Here is a 12,817-nt window from a genome sequence, read left to right on the forward strand (position 1 = left end):
ACGTCCAGGTCAGGGTAATGATTGTCAATGACATTTTGAAACCTTAAATATGACTGTCTCCTGTAGGTTCTTCTCTAGTCTTCTAAATGTGTCAAATTTCGTTACCTATATTTTAGTACATAGTAAATAACATTACATTTTAAATGAATGGGGTAAATGAAAGTATCATACAGGATGGGTAGCAGGCATAATCAAATATTATGTAATTATGTAGCATGAATTATCAGGTATTACTGCCTACTAGAAACTATTATTAAATGCCAGAAGCATAAAGATGACCTCAAAAGAATTATCTCTTTCACAAAAATAAATTGCAACATTCTAGTAAAAGGAATACATTGACATATTGTTTTATGATTTTTTGAAGAATTACCTTTAGGGGTTCTGATAAAATAATGTATTTAATAAACATAGTGTAATTGCCAGGATACCTGACAATGAAATATATTATTATAACTTTATATTTGCTTTCAAGTAGGTATTAAAATATAGAAATTGCCACACCAAATCAAATCATTTGCCCTTATACAGATCTGATGTCACATTGTATAGAGAAATCCATATGAAATTCATGAAGGCACAGGAAGGACCAAAGGCAAGTCCCAGGAAAAGCTATAGAAGTCATTCCTTCCTCCTGATTAATAACTATTTGATGGTGATTTGGGGAGTTCTTTGTTATTAAGCCCTTTTTACCTGAATCTACTGAACAAAAAAATGTTGTTATGAAAGACATTTTAAAAACAAAACAATAACAACAACAAAATCAATTACATAGAACCATGTTTAGTAGTGGTGATGGTGTCCACTTTTTCTCTTCTTTTAAGGGTAAACTTTCAAGAAAACATAATTTTGCTATAACTGAAACTACTTGCATTATGAAATTATATCTATTTATCATTATTTTCATTAAGTGAGCAAATACTGACATCTGAAAGCATTTAAATTCTAAAACAAAGATATGTATCTTCACATTTTGGAAATTTCAAAATGTTTCATTTTAAAGTCTTCTGAATTAAACCCTTCACCCCTCATTCTCCAATTTTGAAATGGACATAATTTTTAAAACAAACAAACAAACAAACAAGGTTTAAAATTGTTAACTAGCCCACAATACATTCATACATATACACACATTTTACTTTGCTTTTACTCAAAAATAATTTTACTTTCCCTCCAATGTTGCTGGTAAAACCTGTATATGTTGGTTACACCTAAACCAAAAAGGCCATTATTCACTTATCACTCCATCAGTTATCCTCAATACCACAAACTATATCTCTTTTCTTCATTACACAACATGTTGATCAAGTAATTAATTAATGACTCTGAAGGACCCAAGTGTCAACATTTTACAATTATCCACTTTAAGCACCAGTCATCATCCTCAGCCTGGAAACCTTTTGGTGCAGCACTAGCATGGGAGATTTATGTCCCACTAGCATGCGAGATTTACATCCATGCATCTGTACGTACGGTATATTAAGATTTTTGTTACAACTGAGGCTTCCTGTAGCCTGCTCTTTTGCTACCAGACAACTTCTTCAAATTCTCGATTAACAGAGCTCTCAGACTTCAAAATGTTGTCATAATCCCTGACGTTCCTGACAAGGGCTTATCAGCAATGGTGCAATATGGATTTAAAAGGGATCAAACCAGGTCCCTAGACTACAATATAAAGGACTGAAGACTGCTAGTTTTTGATCATTGGCATTATCAATTAGCACTATGCTGATCAAACCCTGTATTATTTACCCTGCAGGAGTCCGGATAACAGCACGCCCGGCAGATGGGATGATGTCTCCAGTCAACATCTTAAATGTTGTGCTTTTCCCAGCTCCATTTGTTCCCAGGAGTCCAAAACACTAAGATAAAAAAAAAAGAAGCAACCAAACAAAAAGAAATAAAACAAACAAACAAAAAGAAGAAATAAGGAGCAAAGGTGAAAAATTGTTATCAATCTATTACGCTGAAGGAAATATGTAATACTAATTCTTCAACAGTTTCTCCCATTTTTGTATTTCTTATCATGTCTGTAAGATACTGTATACGGCTATTCAGTATGTGCAATTCCCTTTCCAACAGAAAATAAGTTTTCAATAAAATAAAATAATTTGATTACCTCCTACATTCTTAAAAATGACTTATTTAGCCTTCCACTTAAAACCCTGTCCTATAATTTAATGCATCAGTTATTTGATCAGTTAGTTATTACTATCAAATAGTATTAAATAATAATGATTAACATTAATTAATTTTAATATAATTATATATAATTATATGTATTATATATAATTATATTTGATGTAGTTATGTATAGTTATAAATAATTTAAAATATTAACAATTGATTATATAATGATTATTGTTATTAATTATTCTAATTATTATTGGTTGTTATTATTATCAATTATTAATAGTTGATCATTATTATAATGATCAATTAGTTATTAGTTATTAAGTGCTAAATTTGAGCTTGGGGTTTTCACATCCAAATTGAGCCAGAAAGAAATATAGTCAATATTTTTTAATTAATATTTCTTAGTTTCTCCTAAGCTGCTTCATCTTGTACAAGTAAACAAACAGTGAACATCCAAGACACTGACTCAGTTAATTCAGAGTCCAACTGTGATGAATACTTGCTCAAGCTAGGACAGTATTTGTATTAAGTTTACAAATAGCACTTCATAACTTTCAAAATACTTGTTTCATGAACTTTCTTATTGATAAATAGGTTTTAACCAGCAACATCCTCCAGGTTACTCCAGTTACCCAACAACTGACCTGTAACTGTCTGTATCTTACTGGACCTGTGCTGCCAAGTACATTTCTCATATTTTTTTTTACTAATGCATATTTGTAGTTTGCTAACGTCAACCAAGAAAAAAAAAAAAAGTGTTATCCTAACCAGTATTTTAAATGAAAATTTGCACTTCCCAAAAGGATCTAAATCTTGAAAAACTAAATGCTGTTCTGAAATCTTTAGAATTACCATCATTCAGTGTGAGTTTTCAGTTTATTAAAATAGCATATTGGTATATTATATACTATATTAAAATATACTGGAATGATTTCAGTATGAGAAATACAATGTTGCCTTGGAGACAAATTCAGAATCCTATTCACATTTTGCAATTGTGCTACATATTCTTTGCTTTCTCTTTGGCATTGAATTGCTCTGCTACCTCCTGGCACTTCTTTTTAGCCAATGAAACAGTAATTTGCTGAAGATAAACAAGATGAAAAAATTAAGACTCTGATACAGTGTTAAACCAAAGAAATAAGTGAACTGTTGCTTCTTAAAGACCACCACATCTTCTACTTCTATCCAGTTACCGATTTTCAGAAATTACTACAACTGAAATTGTTCTGCTATCTACAGATCTTTGATTGCAGGCCTGAACAACTGCAGGAATCAAGTGGGGTTTGGGGGGAGGAGGGGGATTTTTTTTTTTTGGGGGGGGGGGGGGAGGGAGGGGGATTATTTGGTTTGTTGGTTTGATTTTGTTTCTTCTTGATTTTCCTGAAGGAAGAAAAAAGTCCTCTTTACCTCTCCCCTTGGTATTCCCAAACTTATGTTTTCCACAGCTATGTTCTTCTTACTGAAACCTCCATAACACTTCCTGAGGTTGTACAGAAGAAGGATGTCGTTACCAGTTCTTTCACCAAAAAGTCGCTGTCGCTCCATCTCTACATCAATATCTTCTGAAGGGCTGACTATGCTATTAACTGAACAGTGACCCCTAAAATAGAAGATAACAAATACCACATGACAAATTGAACATTGATGTACTCTGGATTACTCTTGTTTTATTTACCTGAAATCCCTTAAAGCTTGGTGATCACCTTTCAGCAGAATCCAAGGGAAAAAGAAAGCATTTGTGCTTTTTTCTGCAGTTTACAATAATACAGTAATATTGGTGGTAGGGGGATGGTTGGACTAGATAATCTTGTCCAAAAGCCAACCTTTTGGACCTTTTCCAACCTTTATGATTCTGTGATTTTTTTCTCCTTCCTAAAAATGCAATTGCACTCTACTGCTCATATGAAACAGCAACAGAGACATTCAACTGAGAATGAGCTCTACATGGAAACATTATTTAAGTAAGAAACAAGAATGATGAAATGGGGAAATCCTTCATTCAAAATTGAAGCATGGGACCACAAAATCATCCAGTTCAAATAACTCTGAAGCAAACAAAACAAAACACCTAAGTGGACAGGATTCCATTTTCTTTCTTTAAAAATTAGTTAACTGTTTACTATGGCAGAATACAAATGGTAGTGCACACACCTTGATTTCTGGAGGAGATCCCAATGGAAAAAAAGACGTAAAAGAAGAAGAACTGTTCCCTGCAGGGCCATTTCCAAAAAAATCCAGCCCAGGAAATTCATCTCAAATGGGCTCACATATGAATCTATTCCAAAGTTGTTGGTCAGGTCAAATTTGATCTGGTTGTATGAAAGTTCTATTAAACCTTGGCCTAAGCAGAATTGTGGGAAAATTATAAATGTCCATTTGAGGATATTGTAGATGTACTGAAAACTCTTAAAATCCATGAAGAAAGAAAAAAAAGAAAGGAAGAAAGAAATAAAGAAAGAAAATTAGTTTTCTCTAACAAAACATTAAGCATAATTACTAAGCTAGATACACCTTTCAAATCTCACTCAAGGCAAACAGATTTTGGCAGAGCACATCATGAACTATTTTGGGACAGGGACTCTTATCGTGTTTTAGAGTGCCTACACCCACAGAGTCCTAGTTTTCTGAGGTTCACAGACAGTGACAGAACAGACACATGGCTGTGGTCACTGCATATGTAGCGAAATACACACATTCTGGTTTTCTTTCCATCAGGTTGCTTAATTACCATTAAGAATAATGAAAATTACATACATGGACTGAGAATGCATATTACTATTCATACAGCGCATTACTGATCCTAGAAATAAGCGGATTATCTCTTATGTCAATATTATTCAAACACATTTTACAATGCATATAGTCTATTCAATGGACCAGAACAGTTCCCATTATGTGCAAATTACAACTTAATGGTCTGGAAAATGTCAAGATTTCAATTAACACTATTTTTCCATTATTTCAGTGCAAGTTTTTTTTTTTTTTTCCTTCTTCTTCTTATAAACAAGTTAAAATTCAAGACAGTAACAAGCAATATGGTATATAGTGTGACAGAAAAATCAGGAAGGTTTAAAACAGCATTTTTTTTTCTGCTAGAAATGATCTAGTCTGTGCATAGGTATGCATATGCAATATGCATACACACATACATATGTGTGTATACATCTCATGAGTAATATGAAACTAAGGTTTCATACTGACCTGTACTTTGGAAATTATAGCTAACAAACGAGGTAAGAGAGTCACCAGCATGGTACAAAGGCCAAACACAAAGTTTAAGGAGATGTAAGAAATAAAAGCGACATCTGAACTTGAGAAGAATCGGGATACAAGATACATCCACGGTAAAGTTGCATATCTGAAAGTTTAAAAAAAAAAACAAAAAAAAAAAAAAAAAATCACAAACAAGTTAAGCAACTCTTCTGACCAACTGAAAAAGAGGTCAAATTTGGGATAAATTTTCTTTATCTAATTACTTTATGATTCTGTAGAAGTACCCATTTCTACTGTCATGTAATAAGCAGATATGAACCATTTTTGCATATATTAACTGCATGGTATTACTTTCACTGTTCCAGAGTTCACAAGCTCCATGGCAAAATCATGCATCTTTTAACAAGTGTTTTATATGGGGATAGAATTAAAAACAGAGTTTCATAGCAGGAAAAGAGAACACAAATAGAAAGAAAAGAAAGACAGGAGAGAGAGGGGAAGATGTAAAATAAAATGAAAGGGGAGAAAAAGGGGTAGAAAATAGTAATATAACATTACAGTATAATGATGTTATGACTTGGCTTATTTTATCTATCAAAAGTTGGTCTTGTTTTTTTTTTTTTTCCAAGATGGGATGTCCTGATCTTACAGAGAGTCCTTTCTTTCCCTGTATTCTCTCATAAGCAGGCACATTTTGCTATTTAAACATGTCTCATAAAGTATGCAATCTCCTTCACACAGATAGCAACTGTTATTTGGTTAAGGAAGAAAATTCTTCAGAATGCTTATCCTGTAACTATCCATATTCAGCATTTCTCACATCACCTGGGACTGCACATAAGGCAAAGCAACAGCACAGATGAACCATTAGTTTGATTAAGCCCAGGGTTCAATATATATTTATATAGAGAAATCAATACTCAGTTTAATCAGTTATTTTATCTTTCTGTAACTTTTATTTATTTATTTTATGTGAAACTTAAGCACAATGGTTATAAGGGAGGACTTTTCTATCTCATTGCACTATTTGGAGACAAATCTTCAACCAGTTCAGTACTCCACATTGGACAGCCTTCTCCCTGGATATATAAATTGCTGGAGCTGTATAAGATTACAGAATTACTGAAAATTGGTAGACCTGTAAAAAAGACAGCCACTTCTTGCCTTCTTTTTGCTACTCTGCACATCTAAGCACTGAAATTCTGACCTGACAGTTATTATTCCCTCCTTTCTGGAAGATAACATACAATCAATTTCTATCAGCAAATGATTGTTATACAGACTATTTTTGAGACATTTCCAGTGCTTTTTTTTTTCTTTTATTGCCCTGAGTGAGCGAGCAAGCAAATCCATCACCACCATCACTTCCACGTGGAACTTTCAAACTCACGTTTCAGCCTGTTTTCTTACTATCTTTTGCTGAATTGTAATCACTTCCAAAGAGAGAAAATCATGCATCCAACAGCAGGTGCAAAGCAAGTCTAAAGATTTCTGTTTGTTTTCTACGAGTCATAATTCCACAGTAGCATTTCCAATCACATACCCAAAGAGTACCAGCAGGAGAACAGTGGCTGCCAAATTCTTTCGGCAAGTGAAGGCTGAAAGCTGGAAGGCAATAACAACACCAACACAAAGGGTGACTGGAACCATGTAAAACAGCTAGAAACACACAAAAAAAAAAAAAAAAGAAAAAAAAAGCACTTAGCAGGCGACTGTCTCTTAGTAACATCCTTAATTAGCATAGAAGGGCTCTACAGATGTACAAATGAACTTTTCCATATTTGCAATATAATTATTCTGTGAATTACGAAGAATTAGGCAGAAGAGTTCTGAGATTTCATAGTCCATGCTGACTGTGAAGCTACCCCTCTTAAACACATACACATGAAACTTACCCTGACAAAATAAAATCCAGCTATAGAGCATTCCCCTTAATTCTTTCTATTCACCTTTCCAATACATCCATTTAACAAGCTAACTCTTCCAGATAATGAGTCCTTATGGGACTATTGCTCCAAAATATCCAACTGTATTGTGAATACAGTTTCTTGGATCCAAAAAGAGCAGTTTCACTGATTTATGCTTCAGTTACAGGATACTAGTAAAGACACAATTTTGAAAGAGACGTTAATGAAGGACTTTGTGTGCTGATGAAGCAAATGACAGTTTTTTAATAGGAACAGGCATAACATTTACAAGAGTTACAGCCATTAGGCAACAGGGAAAGCAATTTCTATTTAGTCTCTTGATATAATGGTAACCAAATACTTCTTAGTGTGGGGATGTGATTAGTACAGGGGATTCATATCCAAACAGTGAAGAGAGAGGGGCTCTGCTCACACTGAGCGATAGCAAGATGTGAAAATCTGTGCCTGGTTCTATTCCCAGCATCTGCCTGCTCTGTGCATTGAAGCTGAGCTCACTAGGGCAGTGACTGCCTCCACTTCCATGCTATATAAGATTTATAAACTTTATTCTAATATAGCTGAGATTCTGAGATGAAACTGCAATAAAGGCAACAAATGATTGTAATTAAGGTCTAGCTGAATACTCAGTGTAGCACAGTATACATACTGTAAAAGTAAACATTCATACTGAAGGACAATGCAAACCTGTCTATGCTTAAACCAGAAGGCATCATTTCCTTGCCAATGGGAAGATAACATTTTTTAATGGAAAGGCAATTGAGCAAAACATAGACTGGTGTAATGTTCTCATCTTGTTCACAGTGTACCTTATGGCACCATCAATGCCATACATAAATATCATACAACACCACTCCATAGATTTGGGCTTCAGTTTATTCTGGAGCTGTTTAACAAACATTGTATAGAAGTCACAAAGCATCTGAGTCCTAAAATATTTCAACAAATGAATATATTCAACTTGTTTTCTAGAAATAAATAGCTTTTAACATTAAATTCTATTTAAATAATCTTATTTGAAAGCACGGCATGTTATAAAAGTTAGGCACAAATAAATAATCTTAATTGCCCCTCTATTGAAACAAGCTGAATCTAAACAAAATATCTCTATTTGTCATGAAATTTTCTTAGCACTTACATATTTTGTATTTGTTGAACATTGCAATGAATATTATTCATGTGCATAAATACACAAAGAACAGCCTGATTCTTATGACAGTAGTTTTATAAATCAAATACTTCTGCAGGTCTAATAAAGATTATGCTTCCAATAAGACAGGACATGGTCTGCAGTGCTTAAAATGTGTAAAGGGAGTTCAAATTTGATAGTTCATATATTCATGCATTCAGTGTCCCTAGATGATCTGCAGCACAATTAGCATTTAAAGTAGTGTCTGTTCTTTCCCAGATCATGATTGATCATGCAGTACGATGCTGAATTTGTGAGAAGATTTTGAAAGGAAGAGATTGGCAGAAAATAACAAAGAGCTGACTTCACTGCACAAGGAGAAACTGAATGATGAAGGACCGAGTTTTTAACCAAACCCTTTCATCTGACATGGCAGAAGAGGGAATGAAAAGATTGACTGGCCAGGTAAATAACTTTTGGATAAATGTGTTCTTACTTCAAGCTTGCTCAAGTGTGAAAATCCTGATTTCAAGCATGGATGGATGAAGCTCTCGTGTTTCAGATTTAGAATAACTTGAATGAGAATAGAATGTTCCAAAAAATCTCTGTTCTTGACCAGGCTAATTCATGTTTGCATTGTCTATGCCAGAATCCAGACCTTCCTTCCATTACCCAGTGCGTTAAAAAAAGTGCAGAACATTTCTTTCCCTCCTCTGGAGTGACAAACATTTGCATTACTTTTGGATAATCCAGGATTCCAATTTTTCACTGTTGCCTCTGAAACAAATCTCCCAAGCCAAAACACCTTCTTCACAAATTCCTTTTAAAAACAGTTACTAAATGATCAATGTGGAGCATGAGTTCTCTAAAAGGAGGAATTCTATGCCTTTCCCACAATTAGATGCCCTAATCCCAACTCCGAAGTTCCCTCCAAACACTCAGCTAATACTATAGCAAGCTTCATTACAGGTGATTTATGAAAACACTTTTCAGGAGGGGACAAACACACATAAGTGTGTGTATTTATATACATACATATAAATGGAGAGACTTTGCCTTTTTTTTTTTTTGTGAGACACCTTTAGAGAATATTTTTGGAGAAAATTTGGAGAATCTAGACTTAAAGAGAAATTGAAGGACTTACATTATAACTGATGAAAAGTGAGTGACTGAGGACTATCATTGCATTGAGAAAATTGATTTTATTTCACCACCTTTGCTTATTTTCCTCACAGATATCAACTTCTCAGACTTGATGAAAGTAAGCAAAAAAACCTACTTTGTTTAACTATGTTGGCATAAATCGGGTCTCAGTGGCATTCCTGTCTTTACATTTGGTTAGAAGGGTAAGCTTCAGGGAAAAATAATAATTTCCTTAGTATTTTTGAAAGACGAATTTTTCAGATTTGCCTATTTGTTAATGAACTGCATGCTAACAATACTGTTTGTAATGCTAAGAATGACGGAAATTACTTTGCTGGAGAAAAACAAACTTGCAGGACAGAGACTTTGTCCATTTCTGATGTAGGTCATTCTGTGAAAGTGAAATCATAAAAGAGATTTTCTACTGTCTATCTTGCCAGAAATAGATACTAGCAGGGAGTACTTCTCATATTATCCACCAAAAAAACAACCTAATTATGCCTTTAAAGTAGCTGACTAGTATCTTCAGGCTTCTCCCATAATATGAAAGCTTTTGCCAGTGGCAACTCAAAGCACTGAAAGCACAGTAACTCTTGTCATGAACAGCTGTGTGGAAGATCCTCTCTGTCTAGGTTGATTAGCCAGTTTCCTTTTATTTGTGAAACACTGCTGGTGCCTAAAGCTAGCATATACTTTACCTTCTTACAATTCAGCTTTGAAAAATGGAAAACACAGTGCCTGCTTTATAGAATTTTATCTCACAGTACTAAAGTAGTAATGGAGCCACAATATTTGTTAACACAACAGACAAAATTTGTTGCTCTATACAACTCAAATCTTATTCACATGTTTTGTGACCACATCTTTTGCTCATTTATAGCAAACTAGTTGAAAATTTTCACATGCTGTCCCACAGGATACCTACCATATCCCAGCAGAAATTAGCAAACCAGTATGTTTTGTACCCCAGGCCTGTGATGTGTTGCAAACGTTTTGTGCCAGATACTCTGTCTTTCACTACAGCACTGCCAATGGATGCAGTGAGGATGGAGAAACCCAACATGATACACAGTGCTACCCCACACTGACGAACATTCTCCATTCTAGGATACAAAGCAAAATGTTGTAATGAAAACACAGTGATAAATAAATAAAATATTTTCAAGCCCAACCCTTTACTGAAACAACACCACACATTAGGACCTTAATACTGCTTGCAAAGACCGTGTTTCTACACTGTCAACATCCAATTAGAGAACAGGAGTAAGATGATGTGTCGAGTTACAGAACTACAAAACTATACATTAGTTACAGAACACAGACTGTGCCTAGAGGTTTGAAAAACAAAGTGAAACTTTAGCAAATATTTCTGCCTTTAAAAAAAAAATTAGAAACTAGACAATCATTTAAGGTAGTTAACCTGTTTGAGAATTCACAACCTGCTCACAAACACTCTGTAAAGTGCAGTCAGGGTAAATTCAGTATTTTTTCTCTAGAAAATAGTGCAACCTATCTAATATAAACAGTAGACGATGTATAAATAGCAGGTTAGAGAACATACTTCACTCAGTGGAACCGAATTATATCTACCAAGTCAACAGCTGTTGCATGGAACATACATGCTTATTGAATTAACAGCTTCAATTGCCTAGTCATTACAGCTGTTTATGTTGTTGTTGTTTGTTTGTTTGTTTTTGTTTTAAGAGTTTGCTCACATTTTGTCCTCATGCAGCAAGGCTCCTCCGTAAGGTTGGCTGTAAAGTGTGATCCCTGTGAAAAGAAAAATTATGAAAGAGTAAATGCTACATCAAGATTTAAGAGTTCTAGTGTACATAATCTTTGGAAACTCACGTGACAATTCACTTACTTTTTGATTTCCATGAAAACAGTTAGTCCTGGAACAAAACAGGTAAAGCATGCAAAGCAGAAACAGAACTTACAAAAGCCTTTAGTAGAAGGCTAAAATCCCTCTCCTTCATTGACAAATTACAAGAACACAAAGACTGAACACTTTGCAAGTATACTTTTCATATGCTTTATTGAATGAGAGAGAAAGAAATTTTCATCTCTCCATGGTTTTGAACTGCTGAAAACACAAATTTTAGCCTATAAATGAAATTTTATGCTTGCTGTATGTAAACCACCAAAGAAATAAGCACAGTTATGACTGATGCAGACTTAAGTTGTTCTCCCATATTAATCCTTAAACTGGTATCCTATAAACCACCACCTGAATATTTAGGACAGATCTGTGGTATGAGTCCAGAGCTATGTGATCTTGTTTTCTTCTTTATGCTACAAAAATATTACCTTTTATATATATAAAAAATTAAAATAAACTGTCTCACACTAATGTGAAATTTACTTTCTTTATACTCCAGTTTTACTACTAGTCTAAATAAAGTACCATATTTAATGCAAAACAGTAGAATGTCTAAAACATTGTCCCTCAACAAAAGTAAACCAAACTGGTACTGAACAGTCTTAATGATATGCTAAAATGTGGCATTATTAAATAACAGTAGATGACTTCTTTTTTTAAATTTTATTTCAGGTTCACAAACTAAAATGTTAGCTTCTCTTCCATTTTACACCTCTTGCCTGTGCCAGACAGAGCCATCTGGGGGGACATTGAGGGATTTTTTTTAATAGCTTTGAGCTGAACTGGTGTCTTGAATTGGTCTCATCTATCTTATTCTGGTCATTAGCAACAGAGATCACCACCCGGCACCTATATGTGACCCCTTTCTCTCTGTGAAACCTCATTACACGAGATGAATGAAAAGGCTAAATACTTAATGAGCAACAGAAAGAGCTCAGCCACCAAGCTGCCAAACCAAATACTGTATCCTGTTGAGTGATTTCCAGAGTCTGGATCTAATGAATAAGCATAAGCACTAGCTGCTTTTCTGCACTCTGAACTGCAGAATTAGGTTCAACAATGTCATGTATTGCTGTGGGATCTGTCTCACAAAAGAGACTAAATACAAAACAAAGTAGAATGTGCATGTATATCTTATCTTCTGGATTAAGTTAGGCTGTTATCTAAGCACCTGACATTTTCTCAGTGCTAAAAATATTTTTAGATTGCATATGGCTGATGTTTTGCAGGCAAAAACTTTTTAGCTAAATTAACAACACCCCACCCCACCCCCCAAAAAAAAGCAATAATGCATACCTCAAATTGAAACCATGGGGTTTTAAGTTAAAAATAGGTCCCATTTGGGAGCCTGAGAAAAATCCTACATTTGCACTTTGACTTTTCTGT

General features: G+C 34.3%; 1 protein-coding gene across 11 annotated transcripts in view; it reads right to left on the reverse strand.

Annotated features, from left to right (window-relative positions):
- Positions 1 to 12,817, reverse strand: part of ABCA13 (ATP binding cassette subfamily A member 13) — a 189,818-nt gene that overhangs the window by 38,071 nt on the left and 138,930 nt on the right. For 10 of the 11 annotated variants that reach the window (XR_011807700.1, XM_072034941.1, XM_072034938.1 and 7 more), the window contains 7 exons: positions 11,265 to 11,319; positions 10,475 to 10,652; positions 6,896 to 7,011; positions 5,341 to 5,497; positions 4,291 to 4,544; positions 3,547 to 3,739; positions 1,753 to 1,862 (listed from right to left, as the gene is read on the reverse strand). Coding sequence is in view for 10 of the 11 variants with exons in the window: in XM_072034941.1 (XP_071891042.1) it covers positions 1,753 to 1,862; positions 3,547 to 3,739; positions 4,291 to 4,544; positions 5,341 to 5,497; positions 6,896 to 7,011; positions 10,475 to 10,652; positions 11,265 to 11,319 (1,063 nt within the window). In the remaining variant the exon portion in view is untranslated. The remainder of the gene's footprint in view (positions 1 to 1,752; positions 1,863 to 3,546; positions 3,740 to 4,290; positions 4,545 to 5,340; positions 5,498 to 6,895; positions 7,012 to 10,474; positions 10,653 to 11,264; positions 11,320 to 12,817) is intronic. The other variant, XM_072034942.1, reaches the window with a different exon arrangement.

This window comes from Anas platyrhynchos, chromosome 2 (assembly GCF_047663525.1).
Source record: "Anas platyrhynchos isolate ZD024472 breed Pekin duck chromosome 2, IASCAAS_PekinDuck_T2T, whole genome shotgun sequence".
Classification (NCBI taxonomy): domain Eukaryota; kingdom Metazoa; phylum Chordata; class Aves; order Anseriformes; family Anatidae; genus Anas; species Anas platyrhynchos.